Genomic DNA, 18,998 nt, shown 5'->3' on the forward strand with positions numbered 1-18,998 from the left:
GATATTAAATTTTCCACAAAATGTCATTCAAAACTTGCTGCTACCCAAAACAGGACCTAAGCTGTGCGGGTCATTGAACCCCAAAAAGAAGGCAGGAAAATGGGAACACTCGCTTATTAGAAACAAAAACGTTCATTGCCTGGCAGGCATTTAATTAAGCTGCAAACAGAGAAATATGACAAGGGGGTGCCACAGAAATGGGGGCGGCGGCAACATAATTATTAATTTTCACTGCACACGTTTCGTGGTAGTTGAGCAAATTTTGTGGCTCTTTGAAGTGCAAGATTGCCAGCACTTTGCATCACGAAATATATTGAAATAAATGCCTCACACGATTAGGAGAGGGGGTTGCAATATAAAAAGTGTGGGAGAGTACTCAATGTTTTTCTGTGTCCTTGTAGCAGTGTCTGCAACATGTTGGCATAACAATAACTGTCGACTGTTCGGCGCTGTCTGGCCAAATGGAAAGCACACAAAGTATATACACAGATAAATATGTACACACATATTTATGTGTGTATATGTTCATATATAGACACACCACAATGCATATCAAATGCTTAAATGACAACAGCAAAATATATCTGCCAGATGCAGCAGACAGTGGCAGCACCAAAATGTGACAAAAGCTGCAGGAGGCGGTTTCTTCGAGTGGTTCTCGAAGTGCGGGGCGTGGCAAGTACAGAGAAAGGAAAGGGGGCTACTTTCCTTCCAAGGGAAAGGATACGAAAGACTGTTACAATAAATGTAATTTTTAAAGCAGTCAATGCACATAACTTCGCTCTCCCCTTCTCACATGCAAAAGCAGCAACAAAAGCAACAGACCCAACGCAGACCTCAAGTTGAATCCACTCCCACCTGAGTGTGGGCGTAGACATCGCGCAGAAAACGAACTAACTTTTGCATACATTTTTTGCATTTAAAGAAATTTAATATTGCGTGGAATTTCGACTACAACGCAAGTCTGTCACACATGTTTGATACATGACCTAAGTCTATGGGACCGGGGAATGAATGTCCAAATACGAAGTTGTACTCTTTCCAGAGTCTGCAAAAATTCTGTGCCTGCCAGTGGCGCCTATCAACGGAAATTCAAGTCATTTCATTACAATCCATTCGTTTGCGAGGTGGAGCGAACCCTCGAGTCGAGTGTTTCGACCAAGATCTACCCATTATTCTAGCAGTATCTTCTATCAGTAAAGCCTCACATTTATTTGTCTCTGTTATAATACGCTTCCAAATCTGGATGGGCATCTGGGTATCTACAAATGTCGTGTCGAATATTCACTGACACTGGCAGAGGGAGAACGTTCGTAGAATGTGCAGCCATTAATCTGTGGACGCGTCGCCAGTCTAGAGTCCACTGCGAAGTGTGAAAACGGAAACCAAATCCACGAGGGTCTGTCTCGAAAAATTCCACAACCAGAACCCCCCTCCCAGCTAACGAACTGAAAATGGAGAGGAAATGTCATGTCAGCACAGCAAAATCTTAAATGAAAAAAAAAAGATCGCAGAGCAGAGGGAAAACAGAATGAAACAAGAAATAATATTTATTTTCATTCAAAATTTAAATTTTAGCTCCAAATTTGCTGCAGACAGAGAGAGCGTAAGAAAGACAGAGAGAGAGACATATGCTCATCAATCATCTATGTATAAAACTTATTTTACTGCTTAAAAGTTTGTTTTTGCACAAGAATTCGTTTCATTTCGGCAGCGACTAAGATTGATTGGCATATTAAAAACGCGCAGAAACAGAAACCAGAACCAAAAAAAAAACCAGGGCAGATTTGCCTTGAATCATCATCTTTAATAAGGAAAGGCCACACCCCTTCAAAGGATTAAAGAAGAGCACGATCAACAATTAGCAGATGTGCGAAGTGAATTGAAATCAAAATCCTCGAGGCTCTGTTAATTATAATTATAGCTGATTAAAGCCCTTATTCACATCCTTTTTTATTGGATGACGCAAATCCCTTGCCGGCCACAATGAGAATGTCGACAGCTGAAGAGGAGGTTCTGGGGGTCACATGGGCCATTGCTATGATATGCTGATTAAAAAATCAACGATGCGGCTTAAAGACCAGCTAAGGAACAACAACCCTTTCGGGAATCGAGTGGCAAATTGCTGAATGATTAACAAGTTGACTCGAGGCTTCATTATGACGAACCGGTTCCGTGGTTCAACATTCAACATCGATGCGCTTTACTTGCGCTTTACTTGCGCTTTACTTGCGTTTGGGCTTGGGGAAATCCTTCGGGCAAACAGTGGGAGATTCTGTCGGTCGGAAAACTTTCGAGTCGGCAACTTGTCCGTTGGAAAATTCCGAAAAAAGTTTTGTCGTGCCCTGGATTTTGCAGTATATGCAGAGGGTGGATTTATTTTGAGGTGTAGATTGAAATTATAGTGGAAATTCTTGATTAAGATGGTTTCAGGTTCTATGCTCAAGAGAGTTGAATACCTTCTCTATCCACAATGTCGAAAATATGCCACTCCCATTCGGGGATTTTACTTGGTATTTATGTACATATTAACCAACTTTTCTTCCAAACGGAAAGCTAGGCCGGAGTATAAGGTATCTTATAGTCGAAAGATTAATTTTTCGCTGCTTTGGGAAAGAAATAAAACCAGATAAAACTTCTTCCAGCCGGTAAATCCTAGACGGGTTTTAGACAAAAAAAAATTGAATACGCCAACGCTTGGCATTGTTTTGGTTCTGCTTTAGGTTCTGTTTTGGTGGTTGCATGGCATGCTGAATGGCATTAAATATTTATAAATTCAATACCGAATGCAATTTGAAATGCATGCCAACGCGGCAGACTGCCAAAAGGGTAAGGGATCCTGCTACAGCAAAAACAAATTGAATTGTAAAGTTTTTAAAAGCAATTCTCTCCCAAACAATGCTTCATCTCTCTCTGCTGCGAGCTCTTTTGGCTCAAACGTTGGCTAAAGGGGGGATTCCCTGGCGTACTAGTTGCAGATACAGATACATACATTTGCCAGAAACTAGTATTTCGGTATCTATGGAAAACATATTCAAAGCTCACCCACCAACATTAGCGGGACGGGGACAGGTGGTACGTGTAATTCGGCTTTTGTTATGCTACCCCTCTGCTCTTTCGTCTCTTTTCCACTTATCCTGCCATGCAATAGCTCCGTCTGCCACTTATGAAATATTCAAGGCGAACTCCAAGGATTGCTGCATCCAAAGGATACACACAATTATGGGTCTGTGTATTTCTGCCACATGGTTATTATTTCATGAGGCACGGGCTGTGGCTTGCGGCAGGATTGGACTCCCCTGCAACCGCAAATGGAGAACTTCGCCCTTGATTGCTTTCGGGGCTCGCTAATTGCCAATTGAAGAAATCTTGTGGGGGGTCTCAGATCATGGTTCAATAGCCGCTCGAAAGCATTATCCATAAGATTACCAAGGGGCCTATCCCTCATATCCATCCATTCCACTCCAACGCATCATCAACCGCAATGGACAACAATGGCAATCGAAACACTGCGTTTGCATTATTATTGGAACTGTAAACAGAAAAGAATAAGTAGGGAGGGAGGTTGATTAGGAGATGTACAAGGGCAGGGGATCAAAAGGGCACAGCTGCTGCTGGTGTTGCACGGTACTTTTTCCACCGAGGTTTTTCCATCGGATATAGCAAGACATTCTTGTTTTTGTTAGATTTTATGCTCTATTTTTCTTCCACTTCATGGAACTGCTCATGTGACTGTAAAATTGCTTGCTTGGGCGATGAATATTTCTAGTGTTTTCCCAAGAATTATGTGGGAGCTTTGGACGGATGCTGAGACTTCCAACAACAGCTGAAAATTATCTAATCAACTCTCCCTCCGTCCCTCCATCGGTCCCACAGCCATATCCAATGGCAAGTTTAGCAAATCGGGCAGATTTTTGTTGACAATTCCAAGAAATAGGAAAAAATTTTGCAAAACTATGAATTGTGGTTTCTCAATGGGCGAATGAAGGTTGAGTGAATGAGTCAGTGTATGTGTGATTGAATGGATAACTGGTGGTTTATATTAAAGATATATTAAATATATTTGTATCTAGTTATATTACTCACCTTGACTTGATAAGAATTCAAACGCGTATTTGGCAGCTTATTGAACGCCGAGAAATCCAAGCGACGTGAGAAGATGCCGTTGCAACCAGATGTCGAGCTGCAAAGAGATGGATAGACAGAAAGACAGATGTAAGTAAACTGATAAGGTAAATGCCACTACGGAATACGGTAAAATATGAATCAGAATACGAAATTCCATTCCTCGAGTAAAAATGTACATTATCATGACAGCTCTGACTCTGGGACGGTTGGTCGGGGGACACTGCATGTGACAGCTGACATGAAAAACGGAAATTGCAAGCCATCGGAGAGGCAAGCCGGACGAGAGAGTTATGATAATAATTTCACCCCCACACATACCCCGCCACAGCAAATGTACATATTTGGTACGGTTAAAGCCACGTATTGGCTTTCCAACAGTTTCCTCTGACTAATCGAATCGCAGTGGAACTTATGTTAATCCAATGCAATGCAACAATCAAACTGTGGGGAAACTGTTCCGAATGTATGCTAATCGCAATGATTTCGGTTAAATATTTAAAAGACAAATACTTATGGAAACTCTACTGTACTGTCCTTTTTCCCACTTGTAGAATCACTTGTGTTTATATTTATTTGAGTCCCATTTGAAGGCTGGCTACAGCTAACCCTCCACAACAGAAGGAAGAAACAAAACAGAATTCTTTCATTTTTATTTCACTTGATTTTCAGACACTCTATCTCCCTGTTTTTCGTCGGCTCCACTTCATTTGTCAATCAAAAAAAAAATTTTTAAACACATAAAAGACTGTAGATTAAAAAAAAACAAACAAGTCAAAGAATAAAAGACAAAAAATTACAAAATTTAAAATAGTTCCCTCCAGCGGCGTTCTGCTTCTCCTTCTTTTCTTGTGGCAAGGGGTCCCAAAATTTCTTATAAATATAATTATACCCTTTTCCAGATGGTCTAATCTTATGGCGAAGGTAAAAAGGTGAGTTCTACGGAGTCAAATACGTCGATTTCCTACCATTCTCCTTCCCTCTTCTCTACCAACAGTCGGAAAAGCAAATAAAGTTATCAACAAAAAGCCCAATAAAAACAAAGCGAAACGAAAGCAAACAAAAAATGTGAAAAAGCAAGAAGAAAGAGAGCAAATAAAACCAGAAACGTCAAAGACAAAGAGCAAAAAAAAACCTCGATGTTGTTGTCGCCGTCCCACAGACTGACCTTGACATTGAATAGATTTTATTTTGTGTGTGCTCTTTCTCTCGCGTTTAGATTTTATTATTTTGTGCTTGGTTTGTTTTGATCATCATCCTTCATGCTCTTGCTCTCTCTTGGGGCAATCTTATCAACTAGGCGGGAGGTGGGTTTGTGGGATGGAGGGTCTTGCATTAGCTCATGTGGAATTTCGACTTATCTGTGAGAAAATTATAAAGTAAACAAAATAAAACACTCGAAAACACTCTCTTATCTTGTCGGAACGTTAGCCATGCACTTTTGGTTACCCTTTCAGAGAGTATTTATGCTATGAAGAAAGACTATCCGATGGTATAAGGTACTATTTATTTTCGAAGGCTAGAATCCTACAAGACATGAGTCCACCGCCATCATTAGCCTTTCAACGCTTTCGCGCTCCACCTCTCAGGCTTTATGTTCACTTATGCCACAATAATTATTCTAGGGTATTACAAACGTCGACCTATTCTTACATTCAGATGATTTTTCACTTTGTTCCTTGTTTTAGGGGCCATAAAAATGTTATAATACGTTATTTATTTCACATTTGCTTCAATTATATAACATAAACAAAACAAAAGGTAGACTCTCTGTCTCGTCACCCTATCCACCAACCTCTCCCTTTCTCCCGCAGACTCTCTATACCTTACTCCCTCCCGCGATTAGTCATTCTGACTTATCAGCAAACGACAGCAAAACCGAGCGAAATTTTGTAAATCATACTTAAGCAATTACAGGGGCGGGCCATGGCAAATCATCAAATGAGTGGAACTTCGGTTCTGTAAAGTTTAATCAAGAACCACTTTCTGGTCTCCTCCTGACCCAAAAGAGGAGGATAAGATTCTGCTAATTTTGAGCAAATAAATTATAATTTGGATACGATCCGCAGCTGGCCTGCTCGATGCGAACTTTATTGTTTGCTTATTGATCCAATCCGTCCCCAGCATTCCCCACTCCAGATCGAGATGTGCACGACGGCTAATGAATTTTAATGGCCCAAATGCGTTGGCCTTTTCATTCTCTATACCCATTCCTATTATTGTTCATTTTTGGCCCGAACGCTTGGGCAAGTGTCTGTCCCGAACAGAAGTGGTCCCCATTTCTACACTTTGATACCCTTCTTTGGGGCAAGAATAGAACGATCAGCGGCAGACGTGACACAATAAAATTGTACGATCTTAGAATGAATCATAGAAATATTAAATACTAATTATATAACTGTCCTCTGAGTTGGTAATATTGGTAAGAAAAAACTAAATATTATTCTTACGGTATTTTGCATCATCTTTTGTATTATGTTTATATTTCGCAGCTTAATTTTGGCATGGCCCATTCAACACACTCTCAATCCGTCCCACAACTTTGCAGATTCATGATTCAGATATCCGTCTCCTGTCAGTCTGCCCTATACCATATAGCTTTCGTTGGAACAATCAGTCAGCATTCGATTGGTCCGTGGCCCGTGTTCTTCTTGTCCGACTGCTGACTTTCGAACTGCGGACGTTAAAGGGAAGGGAGCACTGTAATTTATAGGCGGCGTCCGTCCGTCGTTTGCTGCTGTCAGAGTGAGCCCCAAACGAAGACAAAGGCGGGGCGGAATCCAAATCGGAATACCAAACATCATCACATGTTCAGTGCGGAGCGCGGTTCCGAGCAGCTGACTTTGACCTTGGTTTGGCCGAAAACAAGCCAACTTGTTGTGCGGCATGTTGTGGAGCATACCCTGTAGAAAGGGCCATTCGAATGGACTTTGGTATGGCAACCTTCACTGAGACATCATGCTGCTTTTCAGGCTCTTCACTGAAGGATGAAGGATGACTTTAGGCTATATTTTTGAAACTAATCCAGAGGGTGTCTGTCATTCGATTACTCGCCGAAGCTCTTGCTTCTGATTGTGTTTGCCTTCCGCTGTGTATACTTTTCCTGTTTTGGCCCTAATTTCACACTAATTTGTAAATTTGCTTTTAATGCCAAAGACAAAGAGACGAAGAAACCGAAACCCGAAAAGAGCAAAGTTCCGAGCAATTTGTTTGTCCAACGAGAAATATTTGTGTACGTTCCAGTGTTACCCTCTGGAATCACAGAGGAGTTTAAGAGGAGTATAAAAATAAATTGGTGGCGGTAAGAACTACGGAGTACGGAGACGGGGAAGGAGTTTTTTCTATAGATAAATCCACCAATCACTTCATTCCGGGGCAATTTTCAATCACGTGCTAAGTGCTGCCAGACGGAGAGTCGATTTGTCTGCCACGTTAGCATTCAGCACGAATCCAAAGGCAGGAGTCTGATTTGTGTGCTGCATAATTTTCCGTGCCACAAAGAGGATGACCCCGGGGAAGGGGGCACACCATCAAGTGGCAAACTATTTGCCCTATCACGTACAAATTAAAAATGTGAAATGTTTCAATTTCAGTCTCTTCGTCGCATCGGTACGAGTCGAGTTTCGGTGTTGCTTTGGTCTATACTCTTCTCTCTGCTCTTGCCTCACAATACACGACTACGCGACTCGGTTCCACTTTAAGTTCGATTGCGTCTGCCTCTGCTTCCCCCTTAACGGAGCAGCAGACCCTCCCATCGGACTTATGTAAATTCATTTGAGTTGACTTTGCTTTGGCGCCCAATTAGTTTAAATTATGCACATATATGTACATCGCGCTCTATTGACAGTGCGTATCAAACATATAAGCCAGTTGGAGGAAAAGTTTATTCGGAATTCATAATTCGAAAGGGCTAATCAAATGCATCTACATTGGTGGCGCTGACTTATGTCTTTAAAACCCCCTGTCCATATCCAATATTCATTTCTCAAGTCTGCTAAAAATAGATTTACAAGCTGGTGCCGCGGCAACAATCCAAAAGTATGTCGGACTTGATGACTCTGATGTTTGTCAAAATTTTGACTCGTATTTCGATCCACTTCGATCTGTTATAGCCCACCAATTCGCCTCTGATTTGCATTTAAATGGAGATTTCGACTCGGTTTCGTCTTCCGCCTAGTCGTCGTGGATTTCTTTGGCCTCTAATCCAATCCAAATGTCGCCATCGAGCAATCGACAGACTAATTCTGGGCGCCGCCACCACTTGCCATTTTCTGTCTCCGTGTGATTCCTCAAGCTTCTCTTTCTGCCCGACCGACTGTCAGGGAGATTTGTATTTCTGATAATTTGATTATTATTATTATTTTATGTCGGTGGAGTGCTGAGACTACCACACCTTACCATAAATTAGACGTTGCCAAAAATGCGAGACAAATGCAAAAGTGGCTACAAAAAGTAAATAGACGAGCGGCGGTACACTGTTTTCGTGCATCACGTTTTTCCCATAAATAACTGTGGGCCATGCTTTATTCCCCCACCCAAATAGCCCCCATAACACCTTATTTTATTGCAGAAAATCAATTTTAAATTTAAAAAAAATATGTGTGCAACTCTTGTGTCTGCTGCTGCGGTTGCTCATAGTGCTTCTGGTTATTGATTAAATGTACCACTTCCCCGGGCAACCTGCCACATGCCACGCCCTTTCATTTGTTTGATTGAACTTTTTGCCGCTTATAACAGAAACTGCAGTTGGCCAGGCCAAGGCACAGACAGGCAGACAGCAGAGAGACACTTCGACCAACTAAAAGCCAAAAACCAACCACAAAGAAAAGATAAATCAATGCAAATAAGAGATTGGCCAGGAGGAGGAGGAGGGCTACGTAGAAGAGTGGAGACGGGGTGAAGAGTGGGAGTTGTCCAAATTTTAAATGGCAAAGTTGGAAACCACCGCCAGGGAAACTATCACTTTGAAATAAGTTTCCATCTCCAAAGTCCATCAAGATTTTTCTTTCATTTTTTTTCAGCATCCCACTTCCTCCCTGGGCAACCCCCGTGCATCCTGCCTTTCCCGACTGGTCAGTGGGTGCGGCGATCTTCGATCTATTCCCATGGCAGGATTCCCAAAACAAGTTACGCACCCAAAAATCCATTCATTCAATGAGAAAACACAAACCCATGAAAACACAGATCAAAATCGAATTTTTCTTATCGCTTTTAAAATTAACAACTCTGCCAGAGAGCTGGAAAAGAGGAGGTGAAGGGAGCGACACATGCAAATGCATTTACATACTGTGTCCCCCCAATAAACAAATTACAAATTATTAAAATGCGATACTACGATCTCCGCTGCAATGGAAAAGATCCAGAGGGAGCTACAGTCGAGTCTCGAAAAAAGAGATCATACTAACGCGAGAGGGGATTGTAGTAGCCCAATCGATAGGCGATTGTTCACTCGAAGAATGGCTTAAGTAGTTGCTCTGCACTCAACCTCTCTTTCTGGTCACACACTGTACTGAAATCTATACTGCAACTGACCGACCGCAAATCGGTGGCACTCAATCGGGAATCGGGAATGGAGATCTGCGAGCGGCAGAGTGCAAATTGATTAATGGATTCCAAGTATTTAAAACATTTTCCAGCTCAAGTGTTTTTCTGCTGCTTTTCCATGAACTGCTGCTGTTATTAATTGTTGTAGCTGATGCCATAAAACGACAACTTAAACTAAACTGGTTACTTGCCCCCGCACTCTGTACAGCCATCAACCATCCTCCATCTATCGTATAGTAGTCGTATTGCATCTGTTCGATCTCCCAAAACAATCTTAAATTTCAGTCGCTAGTCGCAAGTGGAATTAAACTTTTAGCCACAGTTAATTGCACAAATTTGGCCCAGAGGCAGAGACTGTGATTGATCCATGCAAATTGCAAATGTTAATCATGTGGGTTGTGCTGGTGGCATCAAACCAAAGTAGAAACAGACATAAAAGTACTCGTAGACCCATTTATTGCCACACTTTCGATGCACGATGCCTTTGGCTTTCGCTTAGTTCGTCGTGGCACTGGCATGACCCAAACTACGCGATACAAAGCGGGCGAATTAATTATTAACATACTCGTACAAAATATAAAGAAAAATAAGAAACAAATCGAAATAAGCATAAACAATGCTGAGCTAATTAAAGGAGCAGCAGCCCAGCAGCGCCAAAGATCAGTCCGCAGTTCGACCCACATGTTAAATGTTGGAAGAATATGAGTCGCTATAGTCGACTATAGCGATGCTACTCTGAAATTTTATTTTGTGGCCAAGAAAACTTCCCATTAAGAGTGTAAATTCGGAATACTAATTTTCCTAATCCTGGCTAAAATGTGAAACTAATTCTAAAGATTGTTAGTAGATATTTAGATAATAACTCCATCTAGCTAATTATTGAAAGAATGTTGAGTTACATTTTTCAAACGAGTACAACAATGAAATTTAGGAGGAAACTTGTTCTTTTCTTCCTTTTTTTTATCTTATACATACATCACCACAATTTGAAAGCACCCTAGAACTTTCGTAGTACAATGTATGTATATGTACCCAGTGGAATGGAATGGAAAAACTATTGCACTTGAAGCGCAACGTGAAAACATAAATCATGGAAAAAAGCCATGGAATATACAGCAATTTCGATTCAGCATTCAAAGCAAAGGCCAAGTCGATGGGGGAGAGGCCAGGCCACGCATGAACTAAGCCAAAGACTTGCTCTGAACTGATCTTTAGCCCAGTAGCGACTGCCAGTGGAGGGAGTGTAGCATGCCCCCAGTGAAGCACTGAAGTTGGGCCTGAAGTCGTGAATGTCATTACAGTCAAATCAGGTTGATGAGCGGAGCGCATTGGACACTCGTTGAAAGTAAACTATTATTCGAGGGTAGGCTGGGTGCGGCGTTTGTGCTGTCTCCCTGGACACAAATTCAAACTTTAAGCCAGAAAATGCAAGAAACTGCCAGAGACGACTGGCCACAGGGTCTTTAAGGCTGAGAGCGAGAGTGCAAGAAACCCATAAATTAAAGCCACTCCGAGGTTAGGGTCTGAGACCCGAACCTTATCCGAGTTCTTATCCGTGTGTGTGTTTTTTGTGTGGTCAAATAAATAGAAAATTAGCCAGACATAGCGCAAGAAACGTACAAATAATGTTGCTGCTTGCAGCATAAAGAGGCAACCACACAACAGCTACAACAACGACGCACATTCGAGCCATAAAGGCAGCCACAAAAGGCAAACGGCACACAGCAGAGGCAACAGCTCATTGCCGCTAATTAATTGCGAGTAGAGCGGTCAGGCGGGCCCCAGGAGCAGGGGGCAGCACGAGGAGCGGAGTGGGTCCTATAAATTTGCCAACGTCAGCAGCTGTGCGGCGGGCACCAGAAATCAAAGGCAGCTGTTGGAACAGAAATTTAAGATTTACTCAACTCTGAATAAAGAAGAATATCAATCTTAAAGTAGAGGCAATTATTAGCTTTGAAAAATAAAGCAGTTCCATCGATCACTTTATGATTAGCAGGGTATCCCTTGCATTTCTGCTTCATTAAGCCGCTCCCCTCTATAGGAGGTGCACATAAACGATTATCTCACTCTCTCGTGTCTTCATATATTTGTCTGATTCTATCTACGACAAATCTTATCTAATCCCCTCCTCCCACATTCATGCCACATAGGTACCCCACTACACCACACGCGTCTCCACCACATGACTCATGACAAATTTTATAACTAGAAAATATTTTATACGTTCGCGTGTTAATCGCAAACAAATTAAAAGCACACACAGACACATGAGGCAAATAGAGTGGCAAAAAGGGGGAGAGGAGGACACACATGAGGCAAGGAGGGGGTAGAGGCACCACAGAGCTGTTAATGAAAATGCCACAAAATTCCCATAATGCATTTTGCGGCTGGCCGCTGTCTAGGAGACAACTTCACGCTGCGCTACTCCCAGCGCGGTCTGCACCAGAGGTCTTAAAACAACGAACCAGCACAGAGAGAGGGGTGGGTGATAATGGAGGGGCACAGGAGTTGGATTGGGGGGCAAAGCTGTGAAAAGTCTCATTACTTTGGACAAATATGCGATCCGAGTCTGGGGTCCGAGTACGAGTCGCCCCCAGAGGTTGGAGGAAGCAAATGTGCAAAGTTGCCAAGTATTTTGTGGCAGACAGACATAGAGAGACAGAGAGAGAGAGAGACACACTGCTCGCGTGTTGTGGTGGCAAGTTCAGAGAGGCACAAACTAACTTAGCTACATAGTACATGCCTGTTCGTATGAGGATCCCTTTTCATTTCTCATGCCACACGCACTACTTGCAACACATGTATCGACATATGTATATTTTTTCCCGAGGCGTCAAATTAATTGCCACAATTTTTGCCTACAACTTACATTTATTTCGTTGCTTTTTTCAATAGAAGAACAACCAACGAGAAATGGAGGCCCATCGATGGGCACATGTGTGGGCCAGGCCCAGACATGCCACCGAATATTTAAATATTAATACGAGTATTTTTGTTGTCTAACCTACTCGAAAATCGACTTCCTCAGGTCCAAACCGACTTTTTCTGATAGATATGGGGATTTAAAATTTTTTAAAGAGATTATGGTTTTTTTTCTATGGCAGAACTTTTTTTTGAAGAATTTTTGAAGTCTGGTATTTTTTTTTATGCTTTTTTCAGAGGTATCGCTTCTCTTTTTTCACATAGCTCTAGAGATCTTACGTCTGGTTGTAAAGAACTTTGCTATTTCGAAAAGATAATTAAAACAGCTAGAAGTTAAGCCCAAATACTTTGTGATTTCAGCTTACCGTCTGGGAAATATAAAGCATTGAAATGCAAAAATGATGATTGTGCAGTATTACGAATTTTGACTTAAAAACTCAGGAAAAGTCGAAAAAAAATTACCTGCCCATTGTGTGGTGCTTCATTGGCGCGTCAGGTATCGCCATTAAAATCTATGGAGAGACTTTGGAGCTAAAATTCGTTAACTAAACCTAAAATATGAAAAAAATGAACAAAAAATACCTTTTGGAAGGTTGCGGGTGATACCCGAAAGGTGACATATGTACATAAACAAAAGGTACTTTTTTCGTAAAAAAAAATAATAATAAATCACTTATTCACAAACTTCCAATAAAATATTATAATCATGATTTTCGAGCCATGTTTTAGTTGTTCGAAATAAACAAACGAGAATGCTATTCACTTGTCAATTTCAAAATTTCACAGAACCGATCTTACATCAATATTTGTGCAGAACAAACAGCAGAGCAGAACAAACATGAGTAGACCATCAGTGAAGTCTCCCAGGCGTAAGAGTGGTAAAAAAAGATCTTTTAGGCAAATAGCAACAAAAAGAAGGTCGTACCCCGAGCCACACCGAAGCACAGGCCTACGATTCCGATTCCTCCGATTTGTGAGTCTTTGAGTTTCTGCGTGTCTCCCTCTTGGCAAATTGAGCTGTCAGCGGCGGCTCTTTGAACGGCGGGCAAGCTCCCCTACAAATCAAAGTGTTTCACTCGTTGATTTAGGGCGGACCCCAGACCCAGCCCAACCCAGCTCCAACCAACAAGTGCAAATAGCGCAGAAAAAATAATTGGAAACATGTCCAAGTCTTTGACTGCGACCGCGACTTATACTTTGAGACAAAATCTCTTCTCGAGTGCTCACATGTATTCTAATTGGCGATATTTATTTGTATTTTTTATATTTCTGTCCATTTTTGTGGCGGTCTTTTTAGATTTTTTTGTAATTATCCGATTTTTTTTGCTTAACAATTTCTTTAGGATGCCGATAGACAAAGGCCTCTGAGCACGATTCGAGGCGAATCCAACTCAAACTCCACCAATTTTTATTCTACATTTTCAGCACTTGACATGACACCGATGAGGGGCACGCAGGGCGGGGCAGAGGACTCCGAATGAATAAGACCAGAACTTTATCAATGAATCAAGTCGAAAGTCGATTACCATTAAATAAATAATTATTGCAAATCCACACAGCGCAATCCAAAATATAAAATATATTTTATCTATTACCGATATGTGAATTATCGATTGTTTATCGAAAACTGAATCCCTTAACATATTTCTCAGCACAAATTGTGTAAAAGATGCAATTCATTGTCTGTCTAAATGTCATACTTTCAATCTTCAATCACATACCCACAAAACATTGCTGCACCTATAGTTTTAAATGTACAGTGTACATATGTACATACATACATCCTATACCACTCTCCTCAAACAACGTAACAACTTAAAGACTTTAATTACAATTATCCAACAGAGATAGAGTATTGGATCCTATACTTAAGTGTTTTTCTTAGACTCCAAATTCATGTTTCGTACATATATATGTTTGTACATATGTTTGATCGTTACAAAGTCATTTTTATGGCTTTTTCTTTCGTCTTATTTCGGGTTGAACAATATTATTTCTGTCTGTCCAGTGGAGTGGCATTGTTGCAAGTGATTTTGCTGCTATCATAGCTGCTATTGCTGTTGCCATTGTTGAGACTGCTGTCTGGCTTATTTATGATGGCCAAAGCTTAGGCTTAGATTTTTAATTAATTCAAGGCTTTTATGGCACGCTCGTAGCCCCTGTAGCCTCCGCAGCACCGTTGCCATAAATTTATGTAATTGTTGTCTGTGGTCAGCCATTGCCCCACTCTTACACCACCTCTGCCCCATCCACGGGTTGATGACTCAACTGAACCCCACACCTCATCAAAACAATTCTTATCGTGGGCGTTGGCGTGAAAATACTTGGGGAAAAATGGTGGAGTCGCGCAAACAGCCCGATAATGTCTCCTCCCGTGGCGAAGCAATCAGTTTCTCTTAGCTGTCGACGAGGGTCAGAGTGCATTCCCTGCCAGATTGCAATTAAAATTCATTAGAAAATGAGAAAAATGGGAGAAAATTAAAAGCCAAAATTAGTCGAGTCACAAGCCAAAGGCAAATCACTTGACAACAGAAAAAATAACCCACAACCCATATGTTAGCATAATTAGACCAAAACCTAACACTTTGGCCAACAACAAAGCCAGATACCGCTTCGTTAACCCTTCTACACGGTTCCCGCTTCACTCTTTCACAAAAACTCTAACAATTCTACGAGTAATAGGGGAGTCAGAGACCCAGACAACCTTAGAAGTAACAACCACCATAATTTGACCAAAATATACGCTTACAAATGAGGGACAATGGTTCCTCCTAATATATTTAGCAAATCAACTCTATATGCCCTTTACTGGCATAGGAGGATGAAATGAGAATACGATTCTATAAGTTTTTTCGCTTAAAGTTTGAGACAGACCTCCCAAACCGATCGTCCGTTCGTCCATTTTTTTTTAATTGGAGCAATGAAAGGAACGAGAGGTCCAGGAGCAAATATGTAAATGAGTACGCACGATTGGAAATATACAAAAAACTAAACACACAAACACCAATCGAAACATGGAATATGTACATGAATGATGAAATAGTTTTTAAATGGAGTATTTACCAGAAATGATATCAATATCTTTGCTATTTTTTCTCTATAACATATTTGACAAGCTATTCATCGCAACAACAGTGACATTTTTTGAAGGGTATACAAAACCGAGCAACAGAGTAAGGGCTTAGGGAAAAGCGAGACAATAGAAAGCGAAAAGTGACAAGGGCCGAATATGTTGAGACCACAACATGTTCCAACGTTATTTATAGGCTTACGAGATTTCTTACTAAGATAGAGGTAGACCCCACCTGAGAGGTGGGTTAGAGCCACAAAAAAAATGCGGCAAGACACAGAAGTATGAAAAAAGAAAAGAAGTATGAAAAAATTAGCGCTAAAAAAAACCTTAAGCTGAAACTGAAAAAAAAAAACCGATTTGCATCAACAGTCGATTGGGAATTGAGAAATTTCTGTAAGAGGAATCACGGCGGTGAAACATTTCCGAGTTCTTTCGAGATAAAGCCGAGTGGGCCAGAGGGTAGCGATAAGACGGTCACCCGCTGGGAAACACATAAATGGTCCGAGAGAGCAAACAATGGAAATTATGAAATATTAAAATTGCAGCTCAGTAAAAAATGGTGGAAAAGAATACATCTGGAATACATTTAAACTCCCAGACAATATCATATCATCATCGTCACTGATTCGTATTAGTTATTAGCGGGAATACACTATAAATAGCCTGCACTGAATGAAATCCATAATTTACAAAGTATTAGAATTTTGTAATAAAATAAGAACTGCATTTAAATACATATACGAGTATGTATCTGTACGTCGCACTTTTTCCGAGCAACTATCACAACGATAAACAGTCGCTTAACGATATTGCAATAGACAATCCATTAATTACGGTTCATATGCGACTTTCTTGGGCATTCAAGTTCGAGTGAAAAAGCAAGAAAGAGAGAGAATAAGCGGGTGAGTGGGATGGAACTATGGATATTATGCAAGTTCCGACTGAATGAATCATTCGATTGAATCGCTTTTACTGTTAGACAACAAGTTGACTTAAAAGTGCATAGAAATTTCCATCTTAATGCAAGCCAAAACAAACGAGAAAACAGAGAGGGAATGTGAATGTGAATGGGAAAGAGAATGAGAGACTGACTGCATGATGTCAGCCATTCGGTAGAGAGTGGGGGAAAACTAGAACGCACTATCGCGTCGTGTGGGCGAAAAGTTCAATTATGCTTCTTGCGAGGGACAGACGGAGATGGAGAGATGGATGTCAGTGGGGGAAAGAAGAGCACAGCACAAAGAAATTCATTTTTCAGCCAAGTAATTTACAATAATTGTTAACGATGACGTTCTTCTCGTTGCCCGCTGCTACTTCTGCCACTGCCACATCTGAGGCAATTTAAATGCAAATAATTTTGTAATAAATTTACATAACTTTAAATTTTAATATAATTACACAAATTACAGCAAGCAAAATGCGTTAAAGCGAGGCAAAAACAAAAGACCACGCCCACTTGTTGCCCTGAGGGGCAGTCGATCATCCCCGCCACACACACCACACCCTACACACTCTTCACCCTCATCGAGTGAGCTTTCTATTTTATACACTTCGAAATTCATTTTGCAACAGTCACTAGAGGGCAAAAAACAGCAGCAAAAGCAAAGTTCAACAAACGCAAATTGTGCAAAAATAACAAATGGGCAATTGTTTAAGTAACTTTAACAGTAGCAACAAATGAATTCATTTCTGCCATTGCAGCAGCAGCAGTGGCAGTGGCTAAAACAAGCGGAGAAGCAGTGGCAGAGCCAGAGCAGGTTCTCTCTGAAAAACACACAGGGGAACAAAGTAATAAAAAAAGCAAACAACTTCTTTATATGTAGCTTTTTCTTCACTATTCACTCAATCCCATCCACTGTGCCATGCCCTGGACACATTGGCAACATTTTGCCGGGGAAGCTGCCGCTGCCGTTGGATGATGATGATCGGATCGTAGATGCCAGGGGGCGTTGCTAATGAAGATGATGTTGCACAAAGCGAAAAAGGTAATAGAAATTACGGTCGTTGGCAGATGCCAGCCCAAAGTGGGCGTGCCCCATGCAGCTGAGGAGGGGAGCAGGATTGCATTGAAATTGAAAGCGCTTTCCATTTCAGCAGAATAGCAGTGGCATATGCAGTTAGAGTTTCCAGTTGACAGGTGCTTTGGAGACATTCATCGAAAAAACGTATAAAACAAAAACCAAGGGGGGTTTTGTTCTCACGCTGTGTGGGTGGCAGACAGACGGTGGGACGGAGAGCGGAGGCCAACCTCAAAAAGCTCGCAACACGCGCACGAAATTTTAAACACATTTTATTTGCTATTATTATTATGTGGATTTTCGTTTTACCTTTTTTGTTATTGAATTTTCACCCACTTACCGTAAGAAACGTGCCAAGATCGGATCCCTACCTACTTTTCCCTCTTCTACTTGTCCTCCACCTCCACTGCTTAAAAAATAAACAAAATTAATATGCAATTAATCGCCCGCCGCCACAAAGGAACGGAAAATGCTGCCAATACAGAAACAAAAACAATTTCTGTACGTGCACATGTCGTTCGATGAAACAGAAGACGAAGGCGAAAAGGAAGAGTCATGAGTCAACAAAAGCTGAAAAGTCAGACGAAATAAACCCAATTTGAAGTAAGACAAAAAAAAAAAACATAATTAAAAAATAGGCTTGCATTGAGTATCGAAGATTTGATACCCCAGAAGATGGATTAGTCTAATGGTAACTACATATACTGAACGCAGTAAAAAAATACAGATAGCTTCGAAGATAAGGGACTTGTTTATGGAATCGAAACAGTTTCCTTCTCTGCATTACAAGCATCTGCTAATCCTCACAAAAGTCTCTCTGCGAAGGGTGTATAACAAAGCTAAAGAGAAAAAGGCCAAAATACCGAAGAGCCGAGCCGCACCCAAAAATGTGTCAAAGATCAACTGACAAAAATCGTCAGACGTCGTCGTCGCAATAAACAAAAACCAAATGGCGCAGAGCGAATTAAAGGGGAGGATCAGAGGTTGGGGGAAAGAAGTGAGCAGGAAATCAGCAGCAAAATGCAGTTGAAATTGAAACTGAAAAGTAATATGTAAGCCGAGAGAATACTAATTTAGAATATAAAGAAACTTAACAAATTTAACATCTCATGTGAATGATCTGCTCGAATGTGGGTGGTCCGACCACGACCCACGGCAAAGGTTAGCCAGAGGAAGGCATGAAGGAAGAAGGCAAAGAACAGAACAAAGCAGAGGCATTGACAAATTCTGAACAATTCATAATTTAATATGTATTCTCTACTCATGTCCCAATGAAAGGCATTCTTTCTTTCCGTTTTTAAGGGAAACAAAAGTCA

At 41.1% G+C, this 18,998-nt stretch overlaps 1 protein-coding gene across 1 annotated transcript in view; it reads right to left on the reverse strand.

The window, feature by feature from the left end:
• LOC111066538 (headcase protein) overlaps positions 1-18,998 on the reverse strand; it is a 76,807-nt gene that overhangs the window by 41,349 nt on the left and 16,460 nt on the right. The window contains 1 exon segment of the mRNA XM_022355245.2: positions 4,087-4,183. Coding sequence (XP_022210937.2) covers positions 4,087-4,183 — 97 coding nt within the window.

The sequence above is a fragment of the Drosophila obscura genome, unplaced genomic scaffold (assembly GCF_018151105.1).
Source record: "Drosophila obscura isolate BZ-5 IFL unplaced genomic scaffold, ASM1815110v1 contig_150, whole genome shotgun sequence".
NCBI lineage: Eukaryota > Metazoa > Arthropoda > Insecta > Diptera > Drosophilidae > Drosophila > Drosophila obscura.